Here is a 20,866-nt window from a genome sequence, read left to right as displayed (position 1 = left end):
AGTCATTACCTCTTCTTTGTTTTCTGACAAGGTCAAGTCAATGTAGACAGGCTCGTCTGTAACTGTGAAAGACATGACTGCGTTCTTTTCTTTGTTTTCTGACCGGACCTGCCTAGAAATGAGACCAGCAATTAGATAAAAGGATAGTTTAAAAAATAAATAAATAAATAAAAGCACCTAAAGGAAGAATCACAGAACGAACAGCTCTTTCATCTTTTGAAAGCTAAATAAGGTAACTAAAGATCAAAGTAAGGGAAGCGTTCAGGCCACTGCCATTTAACATGGTTGCCTTGCAAAAGAAAAAGCATTAATATATTAATGGCATATTTGAACAATAAGGAACATTCTTACCCTTTTCATTGATCTATTTGTCTACCTGATGCCAATACCACATTTTCTTGATTGCCAACCTTGACAGTATAGTCTTGAGATCAGACATTGTTAGTCCTCTTTTTTTTTTTTTTTCTAAGTCATTTTGGTTATTCTATGTCATTTTCCATTTTAATTTTTCAGTTTGTCAATCTTAACAAAAAAGCCTGCTGGGATTCTGAATTAGTCTATTTTTAAGCTACAGGGCAAACTGGGGGAGAATTAACATTGTAACAATGCTGAAAAAATGGTGTTTGTGGATACCTTATCTGTAAATTTGCCAGGTTTTTAAAGTTTATTTTTAACTCCCAAACCACTGTACATGCTCAGTCATGTACAGACCAGTGAAAACCTACGCCATGGTGCTTTACAATTCTGTACACACTGATGGTGATTTTAAAACAGCTTCAAGCACTGTGCTGAAGTGATTAATGTTGCTAAGCACAAGAAAGCTGTAATGTGCTTCACATGCTTTATAGCAAAAATGTGTCAGGTAAGCTTCAGTTACCGCGCTATGAGTTCAGAATTAGTGAACATTATATACATATTAAATAAGGTATGTAACAGAAACACCAACAAGGTTATATAACGATATATTCCCTACACTTCCTCCAAGTAGTAACAGTTCAGTATTCACTAAATCAGTGTTCACAGGTGTTTTACAGAACAGTAACTATGAATAAGAACTGATTGTACATGTATAAACACACATATTATGTATATACATATGCATATGCAAAACCAAATCCATTGAGATGGTCTTTTCAACAATGGTATTGGAATCACTGAAATCATAATGCAAAAACATGAATCTCAACATCACTAGTCATTAGGGAAATGCAATTTAACAGTGATCTGCTACCACCAACCTACTGGAATGGCTAAAATTCAATCTTGTAGCAGGTGTTGTGAGGATGTGAAGGAATCTGCACTCTCATACACTACTGGTAAGACGGTAACACGGTAAAACACTTTGTTCTCTCCATCATTCTGCTTTTCTAATAAATAATCTTTGAAAAGCAATAATAACAAAAACCTGGCATTTTTAAAAAGATTTATTTATTATATGTTAGAGGCAGAGTTACAGAGAGAGAGAGAGAGAGAGACAGAGAGAGAAAGGTCTTCCATGCACTGATTCACTCCCAAATGGCTGCAACAACTGAAGCTGAGCCCATCTGAAGTCAGGAGTTTCTACCAGGTCTCCCACGCAGGTGCAGGGGCCCAAGGACTTGGGTCATCTTCTACTGCTTTCCCAGGCCATAGCAGAGAGCTGAATCAGAAGTGGAGCAGCCAGGACTCAAACCACCACCCACATGGGATGCCAGCCCTATAGGTGGAGGCTTAGCACACTACACCACAGTGCCAGCCCCAGACCTGGTACTATTTAAGTGAAATGTAATTCTATCATGGATTACAGCCATTGTATTCCTAAGTATTTACAAGGGACAAAATCATAGGTCTGCATAGACTTGCCCAGAAACAGCCATGTCAGCTTTACAAGGAGCCTGGAGACAGTCAGGAGGGGGCCATAGAAGGATGTAAGCAAACTCTCGGAGCTACATACATGCTCCTTGTCTTGATCATGGTCAGCATTTTCCATGTATAGTTATCAAAACTCATCAATGCTCCTGGGAAAGCAGAAGAAGATGTCCCAATTGTTTGGGTCCTTGCACCCACGTGGGAAACCTGGATGAAGCTCCTGGCTCTTGACTTTGGCCTGGCCCAGCATTGACTACTGTGGTCATCTGGAGCACAAACCAGCAGATGGAAGATCTCTGCCTCTTCCCTCCCTCTCTCTGTAACTCTGACTTTCAAAATAATTAAATCTTTAAAAACATGAAAACAAAAATCTAGTACAAAAAATATTTAAAAGTGAGCAACAAATATGATTTACAATATGATTCAAAATCAGTTTTTATCAACTACTGAGACTTTATGCATTTACCAGAAATAATCTTTCAATATTTCTGAGTCTTGAAGAAAACTGATTTGATTTGATAAAAGCCTGAACACTTTCATGTATAAATTCTTACTAAGATTTATTAATATTATACATATGCAAAAATTTCTGCTATGCACTGTATCTAGAAAAAGCTGTTCTCTCAGCCCATCAGTAGAAGATAGTTTTGTCCCCCAACAGCATTGTGAAGGGGGTTTGGTTTCTTTTAGATCTTTACTCAGCATGAATCTTCATTATTGGTTCCTTACAAAAATGCATCCTTCAAAAGTAATTACCAGAGTATCTTAGGTTTGCTCTACCTATCAACAGAGGTTGTTGGGTAGCCTGTCTTTCAATAGGAGTTTCAGGGACTGGCATTGTGGTATAGCAGGTAAAGTTGCAGCCTGCAACTCTAGCATCCCACTTCCAATCCAGCTCCCTGCTAATATGCCTGGAAAGCAGCAGAAGATGGCCCAAGTGCTTGGGCCCTTGTACCCACATGGGAGACCAGAAGAAACTCCAGACTCCTGGCTTCAGCCTGGCCCAGCCCCAGCCGTTGCAGCCATATGAGGAGTAAACCAGAGGATGGAAGATCTCTCTCTTGTGTAACTCTGACTTTGAAATAAACAAACAAATCTTTTAAAACAAAGGGGGAGGGGGGAAGAAGGATTTCAATTTTTTCTTTTGTGTGAGTTTTAAGCTTATTCCTCTATTACCAAGAAGACTGAAGACACACTTTCAAGATGTTAACAGAAGTCAATTTTTGTTTCAAAGTTAACCTGGGATACATCTTCGAAAGCCAAGCTCCACAATGAAATAAATTAAACTCAACAATTTAGAAACTACCTCACAAAAGAGCGCCTGGGTATTCTCGATACAGTCAAGGAACGGTGCATCCTGAATGAACCACCAATAACAGACCTCACTGCATTAACACAGCAGTGCCATCCACTACAACGAAACCAAAGGTTTCGTTTTAAAATTTGTTTTACAAGTTATCTTTAAATTGCTCAGCCACAAAATATTAAGTCTCGTGCACCTCTAAAAAGAGAGGCGCTTCCAACTGTGTAAGCTCGTAAGTCCCTCATTGTCAGTCCATGTTATTCAAACAATCAAGCAGGTCTCCCACTCATCATTTATATAATTTGCTATGACAAAGTCTTATCTTCCAAACCCAAAAGAACTACGTACCAGACATTAAGTAACCGGTCGTGCACTGCTCCAGATAAGAAATAAAGACCTGTAATTCCATCAAAGGGCTGGCTCTCATTAGGAGGTCTGATAGTGGTGAACATAAGTGACGACACTGGCGTCGCATGTCCTGTGAAGTGCTGGAGAAAGGGAATTCTCATTACGGAGAGAATGGGTTCAAATGGCACAAATATTAAGAATCCCCATGTATCACAATGTGCATATCTGAAAGCCAGGCTCCATGATGACGTAAATTAAATTTAACTCTAAGCAGCTGGGATTAGTTGTGCTATAACCATCTCAGTTCTTACAACATCCACCTGAAAAGCCTGGAAATTAAGATGTCCTCATAACACAACCACTGTTTCTTCCATTTTTGAATTAAAGATCCATTTAATTCTATCCATTTTTGAAGGGGTGCTTAGGTGCTCAGACACAGCCAAGGAATTGTAGGTCTTCATTTTGCTCTCAGTGAGTCGAAACCACAATTTTAAGGCATCATCACAGCACCAAAAGTTCAGTAACCCCTGGGCGTACCAGTCTTTTCCTCCTCAAAAAACATAATAGTAAATCTCCCAGTAAATATTCTAAGTGACTAAATGCTGACTGCAAGCGAGAAAGTTACCACAATCAGAACATAGCAGAATAAGATTCCTACTACACATTCTATTTATTCTTTTCGCCAACACATTTGAAGTAGACATCTCTAACCTTTTACATCAACACATCAGATTTGGAGTCTAATTTTTGTTTATTAATTCTACTATTCAGTGTGCTTGAAAACAAAGTCTGTATTCTTTAAAGTAGTTACTGTATGGCTCAAATGTGTTTCTCTCCAAGCTTCCTCAATACAACTGTTAGGCTTACAGATAGTTTGATTCACTTACTCTGTAAACTTCTTTGGTCTCCAAAACCCAGAGTTTGATTGTTCGACCAGCAGAAAGCAACATCTTTCCATCTGGGCTGATACATAGGGAACTGACGCTGCTATTGTCACCTTTCCATTTGCTGAAATGTGAACAAAAGCAAAACAACTCAACAAATGGGGAAACCTTTAGTCAGAGCAGAAAATAAACAACAAAAAGTACCATCCAAGCTCATATGTCAATTGCACTCTCTAAAAAGGTTGTGTCTGACCTTGAACTTACTATTAAAGTAAGTCGATCCTGGGGGCCAGTGTTGTGGCACAGCAGGTAAAGCTGCCACCTGCAGTGCTGGCATCCCATATGGCACCAGTTCATGTCCTAGCTGCCCCACTTCCCATCCAGGTCCCTGCTAACGTGCTTCAGAAAGCAGCAGCAGATGACCCACGTGCTTGGGCCCCTGCACCCACTTGGCAGACCTGGATGAAGCTCCTCGCTTCTGGCTCCAGCCTGGAGAGTGAACCACCAGATGCAAGATTTCTGTCTCTTCCTCTCTTCATAATTCTGACTTTCTTTTTTTTTAATTTATTTATTTATTTTTTTTTTGACAGGCAGAGTTAGTGTGAGAGAGAGACAGAGAAAGGTCTTCCTTCCGTTGGTACACTCCCCAAATGGCTGCTACAGCCGGCACGCTGCGCCGATCCGAAGCCAGGAGCCAGGTGCTTCTCCTGGTCTCCCATGCAGGTACAGGGCCCAAGCACTTGGGCCATCCTCCACTGCCCTCCCGGGCCACAGCAGAGAGCTGAACTGGAAGAGGAGCAACTGGGACAGAATCCAGCACCCCGTAATTCTGACTTTCTAATAAATAAATCTTTAAAATTAAGTAAAAAATAAAGCCTCCCCAACAGAATCCTCTCAACATATCATGGCAGACACAGGATAGAGTCATAAGAATGTCAACCCTTAAGTTGTGCATCCTGTGATCTGTATCTGGGCTGGGTCAATGCCCAGGAAAGGTTCACAATGGCTGGACCTCCACAAGCCCATCCTACCCCATCATGGTTCTTAGCAACATGTATGATTTCTCAAGCTACATCCCAAAACGGTATTTATATTCCAAATTCACAAAGACGAACTCCCATCTGATAGCTAAAATAAATAAGGTATAAATGATTCCTTTCTAATACTTCAAATATCATTATAATTATCAGTATTTGTAGTTTGCTGTACACTTGAATGCTGCTATAAGCAATAGACAACTTGGCTATTCACGTATAAAATGAAGGAATCTTACTACCAAACTAAATTCTAAAACAGAAAACATTACTTTCTGCCAGTCTCATTGAAGTACGGCAAATTAGGCACTGGGATAAACAAAATTAGGTCTCTATGCTGCAATATATACACACACAATTTATGATTAAAAAGTATTAAGAGAAAGTATGAGAATGTTTTTATAATTCCAGGGTTAGGAAAAGCCTTCCAAAGCAATTGTAAACAAGAAATCACAAAGGAAAAACCAACATGATTTAGTCACATGAAACTTCAACATCACAAAATAAGCCATAAGACTAATGTAAAACTTAGGGGAAAAAATGTTACAAAGGATTAAAGTACTCAGAATAAATATCTTCTTCAGATCAATAAGAAAAATAACTCAAAAATTGAAAAGGGATGTAGCAGACAATTCACAGGAGACATATACCTTGTGGATAAACTTGAAACACTGGACACACTAGCAGTCTTGGAAATCCAGAAACCACAAACAAGAGAACTTTCCCTTTACCCTCACCAGCTTCTAAAAGTTTTGCCCATCTTTCATCCATTCCCATAGTGTCAACACTCGTTTATATTCACTATTCAACATATATTCATTAAGCTGACACATACAAAGAAGACGTGATTGCCACCTTGCCTTGAGGAGCTGACAAGCATGTGAATTGAATTCCCTGCTCAGCCAAGAAAATGCCAGCACAGGCTAATATCACCACCACTGTACCCTCCCCAGTCTCTACCTCCTTAAGAGCTTCGAAAATCAAAATGCAATGCTCTCACACCAACACCACCTGGGAACCTGCTAGACTTACAGACTCCTAAGTCCCAATTTTGCTAGCCCTGCTAAATCAGATCATATGTACAGGTAATACACAGTTGACCCTTGAACAAGGTAGAGGGTATGGCACTGGCCCCCATGAAGTGAAAAGTCTGCCTATAGCTGTTGAGTCACTGAAAAAAACAAGAGGTAGCTATGAAATTATGGCAGCAGCACAGTATTACAACAGTGAAATTCTATACAATCATGACGGAATCCTGCATCTCTCTGTCTGTTTACATCTCTCAACTGCAAATGGTGCCAGGTGTGATCCCAAAGTCTTTGTCTGAGTTTGGATAAATTTTAACCTTTTTGTAATAGATTTGTACATATTTTATGGTAGTGAATGATAGACTATTATCTATATATTTTATATATTAATGACATACCTAATTTTGTGTTAATTTCTTCTATATTATTAAGCTACATAGTTCACCTGCAAGTCTTTTCTAAATTATTGCAAATCTCCCCGCCAAAAGCAAAGCCCATGTATAAGTGGACCTGTGCTTTTCAAACCTCTGTTATTCAAGGGTCAACTGTCTATGAACATGCAAGTTTAAAATGCACTAGATTACAAGATCCTTCTCTAGGTTCCAGCAGTGACCCACATGTACTGACGTCAGAAAGCTTCCCAGTCACCACATGTGAAGTCCTACAACTGAAGAGCCACACACCACTGCACAGCCTTCCACCCAGCTTTGCAACAGGGAGCATGGATCACGGGTAATTTTCAAAGTGTGTTCAACATGAAAGAGTAAATCAAACTAATTAAAACACATCTTCAACAGAATGGATGTAAGAGAGTTAGAAAGAAGCATTATGCAATAAAAAGCAAACAAAACCAAAAACAGCCCCTTGAGGTCAAAAGTTTATTAAGAGGGGCCGGCACCGTGGTAAAGCAGGTAAAGCCAAGCCTGAGGTGCCGGCATCCCATATGGGATGTTCCACTTCAAATCCAGTTCTCTGCTATGGCCTGAGAAAGCAGAAGATGGCCCAAGTGTTTGGGCCCCTGCACCTGCATGGGAGACCCAGAAGCAGCTCCTGGCTCCTGGCTTCAGATCGGCACAGCTCTAGCAGTTGCAGCCATCTGGGGAGTGAACCAGCAGATGCAAGACCTATCTACCTATCTCCCTCTGCCTCTCTGCCAATCTGCCTTTCAAACAAATAAATAAATCTTTATCTTTTTTTTTTTTTTTTTGACAGGCAGAGTGGATAGTGAGAGAGAGAGAGAGAGAGAGAGAGAGACAGAGGAAAGGTCTTCCTTTACCGTTGGTTCACCCTCCAACGGCCGCTGCGGCCGGTGCATCGTGCTGATCCGAAGCCAGGAGCCAGGTGCTTCTCCTGGTCTCCCATGCGGGTGCAGGGCCCAAGCACTTGGGCCATCCTCCACTGCCTTCCTGGGCCACAGCAGAGAGCTGGCCTGGAAGAGGGGCAACCGGGACAGAATCTGGTGCCCCAACCGGGACTAGAACCTGGTGTGCCGGCGCCACAAGGCGGAGGATTAGCCTGTTAAGCCACGGCACCAGCCTAAATCTTTCTTAAAAAAAAAAAAAAAAACACCTCCTGGGAAATGAAATTAAAAGATTCATTTAAAAAAACACAGAATACTAAGAAAAATTTAAGCATTCAATAGGAGTTTTAGAAAAAGAAACTGGAGCCGGCGCCGCGGCTCACTAGGCTAATCCTCCGCCTTGCGGCGCCGGCACACCAGGTTCTAGTCCCGGTCGGGGCACCGATCCTGTCCCGGTTGCCCCTCTTCCAGGCCAGCTCTCTGCTGTGGCCAGGGAGTGCAGTGGAGGATGGCCCAAGTCCTTGGGCCCTGCACCCCATGGGAGACCAGGAGAAGCACCTGGCTCCTGCCATCGGATCAGCGCGGTGCGCCGGCCGCAGCGCGCTACCGCGGCGGCCATTGGAGGGTGAACCAACGGCAAAAGGAAGACCTTTCTCTCTGTCTCTCTCTCACTATCCACTCTGCCTGTCAAAAAAAAAAAAAAAGAAAAGAAAAGAAAAAGAAAAAGAAACTGGAGGGGGTCCAGTGCTGTGGTGTAGGCTACCCAATATGGGCACCGGTCAGAGTCCCAGCCACTCCACTTCCAATCCAGCTCCCTGCTGGTGTGCCCAGGAAAGCAGCAGAGGATGGCCCAACTGCTTAGTACCCTGCACCTACATGGGAGACCCAGAAAGAGCTCCTGGCTCATGGCTTTGACCTGAGCCAGCCCTGGCCACTGCGGCCATTTGGACAGTGAACCAGCAGATGGAAGACTGATTTCTCTCCTATCTCTGCCTTTTAAATAAATAAATAAATCTTTAAAAAAAAAGAAAAGAAGCTGGGAAAAAAACGGTGACAAAAGATAGGTACAAAGCAGAAAATAAAGAGAAAAATAGTCAAGAAATTTCAAGGACCAGTCCAGGAAATGCAACACCTGGGTAATAGCACATAGCACCAGAGAAAGATTAGAAAAAACAGAGATGAAATAACCCAACAGTACCCTCCCCAGAAAAAAACTGCAGCACATGAAGTCCCAGGATAAATGGTGCCATCAAGTACCAGTGTAACTTTTGCTTTCTTTATTTTTGTTTATTTGAAAGGCAGAGAGGGCTGGCGCCGCGGCTCACTTGGCTAATCCTCCGCCTGCAGCGCCGGCACACCGGGTTCTAGTCCCGGTCGGGGCGCCGGATTTTGTCCCAGTTGTTCCTCTTCCAGTCCAGCTCTCTGCTATGGCCCGGGAAGGCGGTGGAGGATGGCCCAGGTCCTCTGGGCCTGCACCCACATGAGAGACCAGGAGGAAGCACCAGGCTCCTGGCTTCGGATCAGCGCAGCACACCAGCCGCAACCCACCAGCCACAGCGGCCACTTGGGGGGTGAACCAATGGAAAAAGGAAGACCTTTCTCTCTGTCTCTCTCTCACTGTCTAACTCTGCCTGTCAAAAAAATAAAAATTTAAAAAAAAAAAAAAAAGGCAGAGAGACAGATTTTCCATCCACTGATTCACTCCCAAAATGTCCACGAAAATTAGCCAGGGCTGTGCCAGGCCAATGTTAGGAACCTGGAACTCAATCCAGGTCTCTTACATGGGCAACAGGGATGCAGGTACTTGGGCCATCACTGCTGCCTTCCAGAGCGCACATAATGGTTTAAAGAAATAAGCATGGGGGACCAGTGTTGGCACAGTGGGTTAAGCCGCCACCTGCGAAGCCGGTATTCCATAGAAGCACTGGTACAAAGCCTGGCTGTTCCACTTCTAATCCAGCTCCCTGATAATACACCTGGGAAAGCAGCAGAAGATACCCCAGGTACTTAGGCCCCTACCACTAGCATGGGAGACCCAGATGGAATTCCTGGCTCCTGGCTTTGGCCTGGCCCACCCTGGCTGTTGGGCCTTTCAAATAAGCCAAAAGAATGGCAGGCAGGAGAAAGGAAGGATGGACATGGAAAATTGTAGAATACAAAACATAATTTACACTAAAAAGCTAAAAAAGTAAACAATGGAACACCACCTTTAACATTCCTAAGGAACAATAATTCCAACCTAAAACTCTATGTCCTCAAACCAGCAAGCTACTGTAAGGACAGGACTATTGGAAAACAAGCAAAATTTCAAATTTACCGCTCACGCATACTTAGGGAACTCTCTACCAAAATGACAGGCCCTGCTCCCGGCGTAAACCTACAAAGGGGCAAACAGGACCAGGGACCGGCAGCTCTGTCCGACCAAAGATCACCTTCAGGATGATGGTGAAAGGAAACTCTAGGACATTCACCGTTCAGCAGACTTTGGACAACAGGGAAGCCCTCCAAGAAATAAAATGGGTCTAAGAATATCTGAAGATTTACACTATTTTCCCTGCATAGCAGGGAAAGCCACCGCCTGCAGTGCTGGCATCCCATATGGGTGCCAGTTCGAGTCCCGGCTGCTCCACTTCCGATCTACCTCCCTGCAAATGTGCCTGGGAAAGCAGCAGAAGATGGTCCAAGTGCTTGGGCCCCTGCAACCACATGGGAGACCTGAAAGAAGCTCCTGGCTCCTGGCTTCAGGTCAGTCCAGCTCTGGCCATTGCAGCCAGTTGAGTAATGAACCAATGAATGGAAGACCTCTCTGTCTCTCCCTCTCCCTCTCCCTCTCCCTCTCCCTCTCCCTCTCTCTCTCTGTCTAATAAGTAAATCTTAAAAAAAAAAAAAAAAAGTGTATACACTTTCACCTATATTTTAAAAAGTTTTACACTATTAATGGATTAATGATAAGTATATACAAAGCTAGGCAAATGAAAAAGTAAGACAATTATAAACCTCACAAAAAAACCAAAATTTTGTATGAAAAGGAAAATATAAACCTAGGACAGTCTAAGACTCAGCTGTGACAATATTTAACTAATCACAAAGTAAGCCATGAAGACTGCTTAATCAAACAGGGCAATGTAACAATATTAGGACAACAAGGAGGGAGAGAAGAGGAGCTAGGTCCTCATCCTCCACAGCAGGATATCAGCAGACAGTATCTAAGGAAACAAAATCAATTAGCAGCCTAAGAAGGCAAAGAATGACCCTGGAAACACATTAAGAGAGAGCAGCTTAGTGCATAAGAGGCTGGACTCAATCAACATACTTTTCCACTATAAAACAGGGAGATAGCCCATCTGACAAGACTATGACTGAATACAATAATGTGCCCAGTGTGCTCAACAGTGCCCCCAACTCTGCCAACCCCTACGCTAGGCCATACACGACGCCACGATCTCTCATCCAGGACAGGGCAGCACAAGCCCTACTCGAGAAAGACCCGATCAGAAGCTCTGCAAGCCATCTGTGTGGAACGTCCACTGCAGGCAAAACAGTGCAGAGCTCGCCGACTCCTGGGCAGGGGACACGCCACCTGCACCTCCAGCCCCAAACCCTTCCTGAAATTCCACGCATCTCTCATCACACCTGCTGGGGTCTTGCCTTTCACATGTCAGTTCAAATTAAACGTATCCAAAAACCTCAAAATCATGACCCTCTTCTACCATTATTTGTACTAACTGAAGGACATACCATCCATTCTCCACCACACATTATCTCTTAAGATGCTCCTCCTCTAAATTCCTGTCTCTGAACTTTTGCCATCTCCCATCCTTCCTTCCCCAACCCGTGCGAGGAATCCCCACCCTGCTCTAACCACACCTTACCTAACCTAAGGGCCAACTGGCATCCCTCACTTCTTCCAGGCCTGCCCAACACCACCCTACCCATCAGAGAAGTAATCACAGCTACCGCATTACATCCCTGTACAGTTATTTTACTCTCGGACCACCATCTAGCTTTTATGTAGTAAAGCCCTGCAGGTCCCACTTGGTTAAAAGTTCCTTGAGACTGGAGTCGTTAATACTAACATCTAATACTCCCCACTGTCCAGGACAACTAATCAAACTCTAACACACTTCCCCAGTACCTGAGTCACCCCCTAGGAGCACACAGCTGTCAGCAGTACTCACCACTTCACTTTGCATGTCTGTACGTTCCATTCCACAATGTGTTTATCATCTGAACAACTATACAAACAGCCACTGTCTTGATGCCACTGTATGCAATTGACTCTGTTGTCATGTCCACCACTCTGCAGGTTAAAACAAAATAATAATAAAGAAAAATGCATCTTACATGAGAATATGAAACCTGGAGTCAAAACCAAATAGTTAGCTAAAATGTTATTAGGCCTCAACTAAGCTTTCGACTACAATCTTCCAATTTAGTTTTCCAATGTCAAAACTGAAGTAAATCAGCTAGAACTTTATGAAAATGTTAACTCTATTCTCTGTAGGAAAACTCTACTTCCACAGCCCAAGAATACTAGTTTTGAATGTCATTTGGTTTTGAAAAGAATGCCAAGGGCTGGCGCTGTGGCGCAGTGGGTTAATGCCCTGGCCTGATGCACCGGCACCCCATATGGACGCTGGTTCACTTCCCATCCAGCTCTCTGCTGTGGCCTGGGAAAGCAGTACAAGATGGCCCAAGCCCTTGGGCCCCTGCACCCGCGTGGGATACCTGGAAGAAGCTCCTGGCTCCTGGCCTCAGATTGGCGCAGCTCTGGCAGTTGCAGCCAACTGGGGAATGAACCATCGGATGGAAGATCTCTCTCTCTCTACCTCTCCTCTTTCTGTGTAACTCTGACTTTCAAATAAATCAATAAGTAAATCTTTAAGAAAAAAAAAAATTCCAGCTCTAAGCATGACAAAATACTCTATGAATGATGGCAAGAGTTTGACACTTGAGTGAACTACTGATTTCAAATAACAGAGCTCCAAATCATGCTTAAGGTAAAAAATCAAGTTTGCTAAAAATACGCACTTGAAAATACTCCCCCTTTTTTAGATTTTTTAAAAATTTATTTGAAAGGCAAAGCTACAGAGAGAGGAGGAGAGACAGAAAGAGATCTTCCATCCGCAGGTTCACTCCCAAAATGGCCACAACTGCTGAGGATGGACCAGGCTGAAGCCAAGAGCTTCTTCCAGGTCTCCCACATGGGTTCAGGGCCCCAACACTTGGGCCATCTTCCACTGCTTCCCCAAGCACATTAGCAGGGAGCTGGATCAGAAATGGAGCAGTCAAGACTCAAACAAGCACCATCTAGGATGACTGTGGCAGGCAGAGGCTTAATCTACTACTCCAAAATGCCCAGCCCTGGCCAGCGGCACAGCTCACTAGGCTAATCTTCCGCCTGAGGCGCCGGCACCCCAGGTTCTAGTCCTGGTTGGGGCGCCGGTTCTGTCCTGGTTGCTCCTCTTCCAGTCCAGCTCTCCGCTGTGGCCTGGGAGGGCAGTGGAGGATGGCCAAAGTGCTTGGGCCCTGCACCCGCATGGGAGACCAGGAGGAAGCACCTGGCTCCTGGCTTCGGATCGGCGCAGTGCGCTGGCCGTAGCGGCCATTTGGGAGGTGAACCAACGGAAGGAAGACCTTTCTTTCTGTCTCTCTCTCTCACTGTCTAACTCTGCCTGTCAATAAATGAATAAATAAATAAACAAACAAACAAAAAGTCCAGCCCTGAAAATCCCTTTTAAAATAAGTGCCAGGGTCAGCCATTTAGCCTAGTGGGTAAGATGTCCTCCTGGGATACCTGTACCCCATTCAAGAGTGCCTGGGTTTGAATCCTAGCTCTACTACAGGTTCCATCTCTTGCTAAGACATATCCTAGGAGGTAGTTATAGCTCAAGTACCATGCCACCCATGTGCCATGTGTACAACACTTTAAACATATATATATATGTATATCATAGCAAGCTACTCCCTTCCAACCTAGCTCCCTGCTAATGTGCCTAGGAAACTAGCAGATGGTCTAAGTGCTTGGGCCCCTGACACCCACATGGGAGTTCTAGGCTCCTCCTGGCTTTGGCCTAGGCCAGCCCTGGTTGGTGTGGGTATTTGGGATATGAACCAGAAGATGAAAGATCTCTGTCTCTCTTCCTTTCAAATAACAAATGAAAATAAAAATTTAAAGAACTAAGTTCTATGTTACACACACAAAGAACAGATAAATTCCAAAGAATAAAGTTAAAAAAAAAAATCAACCTTGGGGCCAGCATTAGGGCATAGTGCATAATCCCGCTGCCTGCAGTGCCGGCATCCCACATGGGCACCAGTTCATTTCCCAGCTGCTCCACTTCCTATCCAGCTCCCTGCTAATGGCCTGGATAAAGCGGCTGATAATGGCCCAAGCACCTGGGCCCCTGCCCCCACTGGATGAAGCTCCTGGCTCCAGGTTCCTGGCTTCAGCCTGGCCTGGCCCTGGCCATTGTGGACATCTGGGGAGTGAGCCAGCAGATGGAAGCTCTCTCTTCTTTCTTCCTCTCTGTAACTCTTTCAAATAAATAAATAAATAAATCTTTCAAAAAAAAAAAAAAAAATCAACACTGCTACTAACCAAAGAAATACCAAAAGAAAAACCAAAACAAAGTAGCACTTTTGGTCTGTTCACCTACCAATCTTTATCATTGTACTGTTCAGGCTGGTGAGGTTATAGTAAAAACGTGTAGTGCATAAATCATGTACTGCGAGGAGCAATGAACACTAGCATATCCTTCCAGACAGCAATCTGGCAATGTGTCCACTCACTCACTCACTCACCATCTACTAAATAGCAAATAGCTTCAGTATCACGTCTAAGTCTCACAGTCACCTGAGATACGCTGTGTAACACCCTTAAGATCACAGAAAAGAGCAGGATTCCACCTCAGGACACACCAGCTCCAAAGCCTCAAAGCCTGGTCCCTTTCTGCTCCACCAAATCTTACCAGCACCCCTCACCTGACACCCACATGGGAGTTCCTTCTGGATAAATTCATGCCCCTTAAAGATGCACGTACAATCCTATCAAGGAGCAAAATGATCCAAAAAGGAGTTCTGGGCTCCATCAGCATCTCGGAGCTGAGAAAGCCACCCACACTGCACGGAATGCAGGGCACAGCCAACCTCAGACGACCAATCCAATGCAAAGACGAGCGCCGCCTCCAGCGGGGCTAAGGGCTCAATGAGGAACACACTAGACATATGGGGCAGGAGAACAGAGTTCTTTCTTGCCACATGGCTCTAAGTGCTTTATATTTTTTAACAGTTGTATGTTAGTCTTGTAACTTTAATATGCAAAAATAAGTAATATATTTCTAGATATAAATTACAAATCAGATAAGCTTTCCATCCTGCAAGCTGCTGTTTCAATGGGCTACTTAGCGGCAGTAATCATGCTGCTGAAAGCAGGTACCATCCTTCCACTGCTGACCTAAGCAAAAACCAGGGAAACTCTTCTGAAAAGTGTTTCCATACTGTGTATAAAAAGCCCCAATAATGAAACACTTCTACTATTACAAGTTAGTAATTCTGGAAATCCCTAAGAAAATTTTTTATTGCTTAATAACAAAAACTTGGAAACTCCTAAATGGTCAACAACAGGTAAGTACAAATGAACTACTCAAGTCGGTGGGATTCTCGGCAGTCATTAATACTTATAACTAGTCTTGACAAATATGAGAATTGCTTATATTGTTTATTTAAGGAAAAAAACCAGGACATACAATAGAGCCAACTGTATTTCTCAAATACATACATAAAGCAAAGAAACTGTTAACAGATGTCTTGACAGATCAGGGTATTTTCCCCCTTCTCAACATTATATAGTCCCAAATTTCCTGTGATGTTATTTAAAGGGAAAACTTGTTTGATTCATACATACAGAAAGCTTTCCTATGCACAGGAGTCCAATGGCAAAAGAAACACAGTGTGACTGGTATTCTCAAATTATGCCAGTTAACTGGGGAAAGCAGCAGAAGATAGCCCAAGTGCTTGGGCCCCTGCACCCACATGGGAGACCCAGAAGCTTCAGCCTGGCTCAGCCCTGGCCATTGCAGCCATCTGGAGGGTGAAGTAGAGGACGGAAGACCTCTCTCACCACCCTTCCCCCAACTCTGACTTTCAGAATAAATAAATATTGTTTTTAAAAATTATGCCAATTAAGGAACTGTCTCCTAGGGCCAAACCCACCCTTCCATACTCCAGTGCTGGTACCAGGCTCTGCAAACTCTGCTGCTCTGAGAGCTGGATCTACAGGCTCTGCCAATAGGACACACTAGAGGGAGGCCTGGCCGGAGAGGGAACCAGGGCTCTACCTTCCGGCCTCCTGGCCTGTACCACGCCAGCCGTTGTTTCCTGCACCCCAGCGGCAGCAATCCTCCAAGGAGCAGCAGAACCCAATATGCAGTTTTCCCAACCCGGGGAGACCCAGCACCAGGCAGCTGCAGCCCTCCTCAGAGTTCTGGACCCTAGGTCCGCGGGGCCTCTCCTCCTCCAGGGACAGCAGCAGCAACAGAGCCACAGCCACTCCTCAAAGCTCTCGGCCTCAGAGCTGTGCCCATCTTTGGCGCGCTGCTCTCCTGAGGCAGCTGCCTGTGATCGCCAGGTTTCTGGACCTTTTCTGACTTTAGATCCAGTCCACACTTCCTCAGATGCTAACCCACATGAAGGCAAGGATACCACTGCAGCTTTGCATCAAACATCACGTCATTTTTAAATGTCGAAGGGGGCCGGCGCCACAGCTCAATAGGCTAATCCTCGGCCTACGGCGCCAGCACTCCGGGTTCTAGTCCCGGTTAGGGCGCCGGATTCTATCCCAGTTGCCCCTCTTCCAGTCCAGCTCTCTGCTGTGGCCCGGGAGGGCAGTGGAGGATGGCCAAAGTGCTTGGGTCCTGCACCCGCATGGGAGACCAGGAGAAGCACCTGGCTCCTGGCTTCAGATCAGCACAGTGCGCCGGCCGCAGTGGCCATTGGGGGATGAACCAACGGAAAAAGGAAGACCTTGCTCTCTCTCTCTCTCACTGTCCACTCTGCCTGTCAAAAATAAATAAATAAATAAAAGTAGAAGGGACAGAAAACTGCCCCTCAAGCAATGACCTCAACACATACCTTCAAGAGTTTTGTTTTTAATAACTTCTAATAACTCACTGTTCTTTTATGTGACACATACATGTATCCACTTACTGTTAATTTACTGTGCAATTCTCCTTTGACTGTACTGTATAATAAGATACTACCAACTGCTGTACCAAGAGCCAATAAGTCCGTCTGGTTACTTGTTCCTAAAGCTTCTGATTTCCTTTTTTTCCTCTGAGGACTTTCCTGGAAAAAGAAAAACAATGTTTATATTTAGCATTTCAAACACTAAAACATCATTAATGCCCACTAGGTCACAAAACACACCTTTAAAGGGGAAGACCACTCTAGATGATGTCTACTAAAATAAAAAATCACTCCAATGGGAAGAGTTCGTAATTCTCCGTCCTTGCCCCCCCCCCCCAAAGGAAGCCAACAGGACACCTGTGTAACACCCATTAATATCACCTGTAAAACTCAAGCCAAACGGTAGCGACTAGTGGGGCAGCAGAGGCCACAATAGAGGTTGCTCCAGTGACGGATCCAGGGCTGGGCTGACAGCTCCAGACTGGCACAGTGATTCTAATGGCTTACAAGGTACAAGTTTCACCAGTGCTGTGGCACAGTGGGTTAAGCTGCCACCTGCAGAGCCAACATCCTATATGGGCTGCTCCACTTCCGATCTAGATCCCTGCTAATGCACCTGGGAAAGAAGCAGAAGACAGCCCAAGTCCTTGGGCCCCTGCAGCCATGTGGGAGAACTGGATGAAGCTCCTGGCTCCTGGCATGGGTCCAGCCCAGCCTTGGCACTGCGGCCATTCAGGGAGTGAAGGAGTGAACCAGCGAATGGATGACTTCTCTCTCTGCTTTTGCCTCTCCCTCTCCGTAACTCCACCTTTCAAATAAATAAGGTAAATTTAAAAAAAAAAAAAAAAAAAAAAAAAAAAAAAAAAAAAAAAAAGCACAAGTTTGAATCTCATGGCAAATGCCACACAACTTTGTTGAATTATTCAAATATGAACAGTTCATGGCTGTCCATCAAAGACAATCAATGGTCACAACTTAAAAGTATGTGGGGAGGCCGGCACTGTGGCATAGCGGGCAGTGCTGGCATCCCATATGGGCGCCAGTTCGAGTCCCAGAAATCCAGCTCTGCTATGGCCTGGGAAAGCAGTAGAAGATGGCCCAAGTCCTTGGGCCCCTGCACCTGTGTGGGAGACCCAGAAGAAGCTCCTGGATTTTGGCTTCAGATTGGCGCAGCTCCGGCCAACTAGGGAATGAACCAATGGATGAAAGATATCTCTCTCTCTCTCTCTGCCTCTGCCTCTCTGCAACTCTGCCTTTCAAATAAATAAATAAATCTTTTACAAAAAAAAAAAAAAAAAAAGGATGTGTGTTTAAAATGCTAAAAAATTATGATTTCAGATCTTTTCTTATGCTTTAATTAGAGCTCACCAGTCTGTGTATTTTAGCATGAACTAGCCCAGAAAACTCCATCCTTTCAATGCAGGTTGAATATTCCTTATCCAAAAATCCTGGGGCCAGAAGCATTTCAGATTTCCAGTTTTTTCAGATTTTGGAGTATGTGTATGCATGTATATGTGTGTAAAAAGAGATCTTGGGCATGGAACCCACGTCTACACACACAATTCATTTATGCTCCATGTGCATCTTATATGCATGGCTGGAGAATAACTTTATACAATATTCTAAGTGGCTGTGTTTTGACTGCAACCCTCACATGGGGTCAGGTACACAACTTTCCACTTGTTGGCATCATGTCAGTGCTCAAAATATTCAGATTTTAGAGTATCTCAGATAAGCAGTGCTCAGCCTGTATAGAATGATCAATACCATCGAAAAGGAAACCTTAACATAAGATCCTTGTTCTATGGCACAGAAAAAGGAAGTCCAGGACCTATAAAAATCTACCCAATTCAAGGACCAGCAGTGAAAAGTACAATGTTACCAGTGCCTAAAGAATATCAAGTAGATGTGGAAAGCATTTACCCTGGTGTGTGGGGGTGAAGGGTGTTTTACTCAGATACATCTGAAGAATAACTCACTGGACACACTCAGACAAACAAAAAGCAAAAAGATTTAATCAAAGAATGTAACTTTTTATTTAACGGAAAAAATACAAATGTGCAAATCCTTAAAAATGTATCTACATAAAAAGCCCAAAAAAGGAGTTACATCTAAAAGCAGGTGGTCTCCTTAGTAACATTTAATTTACAGGAAACACTGAAACCTTTGTCTGAGGAGTGTCCAGGTCCCACCTTCAGTTACAGGAATTTCTGAAGCTACCTTTGAAGGCTTCCAGAGGGCAAATGCAGTTTCCACCCACGGCAAGGACAGTGGAGGCCCAACGTATTCACCTACTAGTAACTCTGCACTGAAAGCTTCCAGGAGACAGTTCTGCTCTTGGCTTTCCAAAATCAGACTGAAACTACCTACACACTGAGGTTTCTCAATGTGTGAAGTAAAGGTTGGCCCAAAATGTGTATGCTTCAGATTTGAACTTCTATTAAAAAGCACAAAGAAATATTAGAAATTAAAGATTAACACACTCAAAACCCTAATTTCCCTATCTAAAGAATCCCAATTATTTCTGGGAGCAGCAAGCATAGACAGGTAGAAGCAGTAGCCACACCATTTATGTTCAACTTTGAGGATCACTGATCTAAGCCTAAACAATTCAACCAATTAATTTAATCTCAATCAGCTAAATTTTTTAGGGTTGGATACTTTTCAAAATAACTTAGCAGGATGAGCATGTCCAAACAGGTAACACAGAGACCTTATCAGAGGCTGACACAAACAGCGTATATTTTTATGAAATATTTTAAGTATTAACTCATACTAAGAATTTCTGAAACCAAGAGTTGAGTGCTATTGATGAGTGTACACTATGACAGCCATTGGTTGCCATGTACTATCTGAACATGCTACTGCTGTGATCAAAGAGTAGATCCACAGAAACAGCTCTGTGGCATTCAGAAGCACCCAGGATGGCCTTCCCCTCACCCTTTCAGCCTTACCTGTTTACATTACACTTCCTAAACATGCACACACTCTCCCATTTTGCTTTTGCTTTTCCCTTCACCTGTAGGGGCCTCTTCCGATTCATCTCCAGTTTCATGGCTTAAATCTTAGCCACACTTCAAGATCTACAGAAATCTCTTCTGTCTCTCAAGATACTCATTACAGACACAGTAAATCGGAATTGTCTTTCTTTCTTCTTTTACATCTTCATCATACTCAGTTTTGCTACCACTAAAGTGCCCAGCAGAATGCCATGTGCACACTAACTACATTCAAACCTGTAAATCTAAGGTGCTGTCCTGAGAAGTCAGCTCATATATTTGTAATTAAAAAATTCTCAGCTCCTGAAAGCAAAAGGAGTGAAGACCTGAAGGATGTGACTCCTTAGATGAAGGAGCCTCCCAACACAAAGGGCAGCCGGAGTGATCAATAAACACCAAGCACCTGTCTGATGAAGACAGCCATCAGCATGGGAGTCTGAATGGCACACCTGTGTAACTTATAAAGCCTAGAGCAGGGATGAGGAAAGGAGACAGGGAAGGACATCTAGCAGAAGTCTGGATTTCATCAATCACTAAGCAACGACTTCTCAGACGAGGTCCCACAGTAGGAGCTGACATGCACATGGAGAGCCAAAACACACCCATAAAAACACGGACATGGAAGTGAGACAGTTCCATGGAGGAATATCCTTACCAGGGACAATACTCTGCTATTTTCCATTCTATTTCAGTTTTTCTAACGCTGTCACAACCCATTTTATCTACTTCAAAATTAACTGATGGATCAAAACCTACTTCTGAAAACTACGGGGGCCGACGCTATGGCACAGTGGGTTAAAGCCCTGACCTGAAGCACTGGCATCCCATATGGGCACCAGTTCTAGTCCCAGCTGCTCCTCTTCTGATCCAGCCCTCTGCTATGGCCTGGGATAGCAGTGGAAGATGGCCCAAGTGCTTGGGCCCCTGCAATGTGTG

At 43.9% G+C, this 20,866-nt stretch overlaps 1 protein-coding gene and 1 non-coding gene across 2 annotated transcripts in view; both read right to left on the bottom strand.

Moving 5' to 3' along the window:
* The window catches only part of WDR43 (WD repeat domain 43), a 56,535-nt gene that overhangs the window by 32,413 nt on the left and 3,256 nt on the right, over window positions 1-20,866 (bottom strand). The window contains exons 2-6 of the mRNA XM_062209189.1: window positions 16,953-17,090; window positions 11,924-12,045; window positions 4,387-4,507; window positions 3,500-3,639; window positions 10-112 (exon numbers count right to left, since the gene is read on the bottom strand). Of these exons, the coding sequence (XP_062065173.1) occupies window positions 10-112; window positions 3,500-3,639; window positions 4,387-4,507; window positions 11,924-12,045; window positions 16,953-17,090 (624 nt within the window). The remainder of the gene's footprint in view (window positions 1-9; window positions 113-3,499; window positions 3,640-4,386; window positions 4,508-11,923; window positions 12,046-16,952; window positions 17,091-20,866) is intronic.
* On the bottom strand, window positions 3,925-4,009 carry LOC133773091 (small nucleolar RNA SNORD53/SNORD92). The gene has a single exon (XR_009867877.1). It is a non-coding gene; the product is annotated as a small nucleolar RNA SNORD53/SNORD92 (small nucleolar RNA).

Source organism: Lepus europaeus, chromosome 13 (genome assembly GCF_033115175.1).
Source record: "Lepus europaeus isolate LE1 chromosome 13, mLepTim1.pri, whole genome shotgun sequence".
Taxonomy (NCBI): domain Eukaryota; kingdom Metazoa; phylum Chordata; class Mammalia; order Lagomorpha; family Leporidae; genus Lepus; species Lepus europaeus.
The sequence above is the reverse complement of the archived record's forward strand: the minus strand, read 5'-3'. Positions and strand labels throughout refer to the sequence as shown.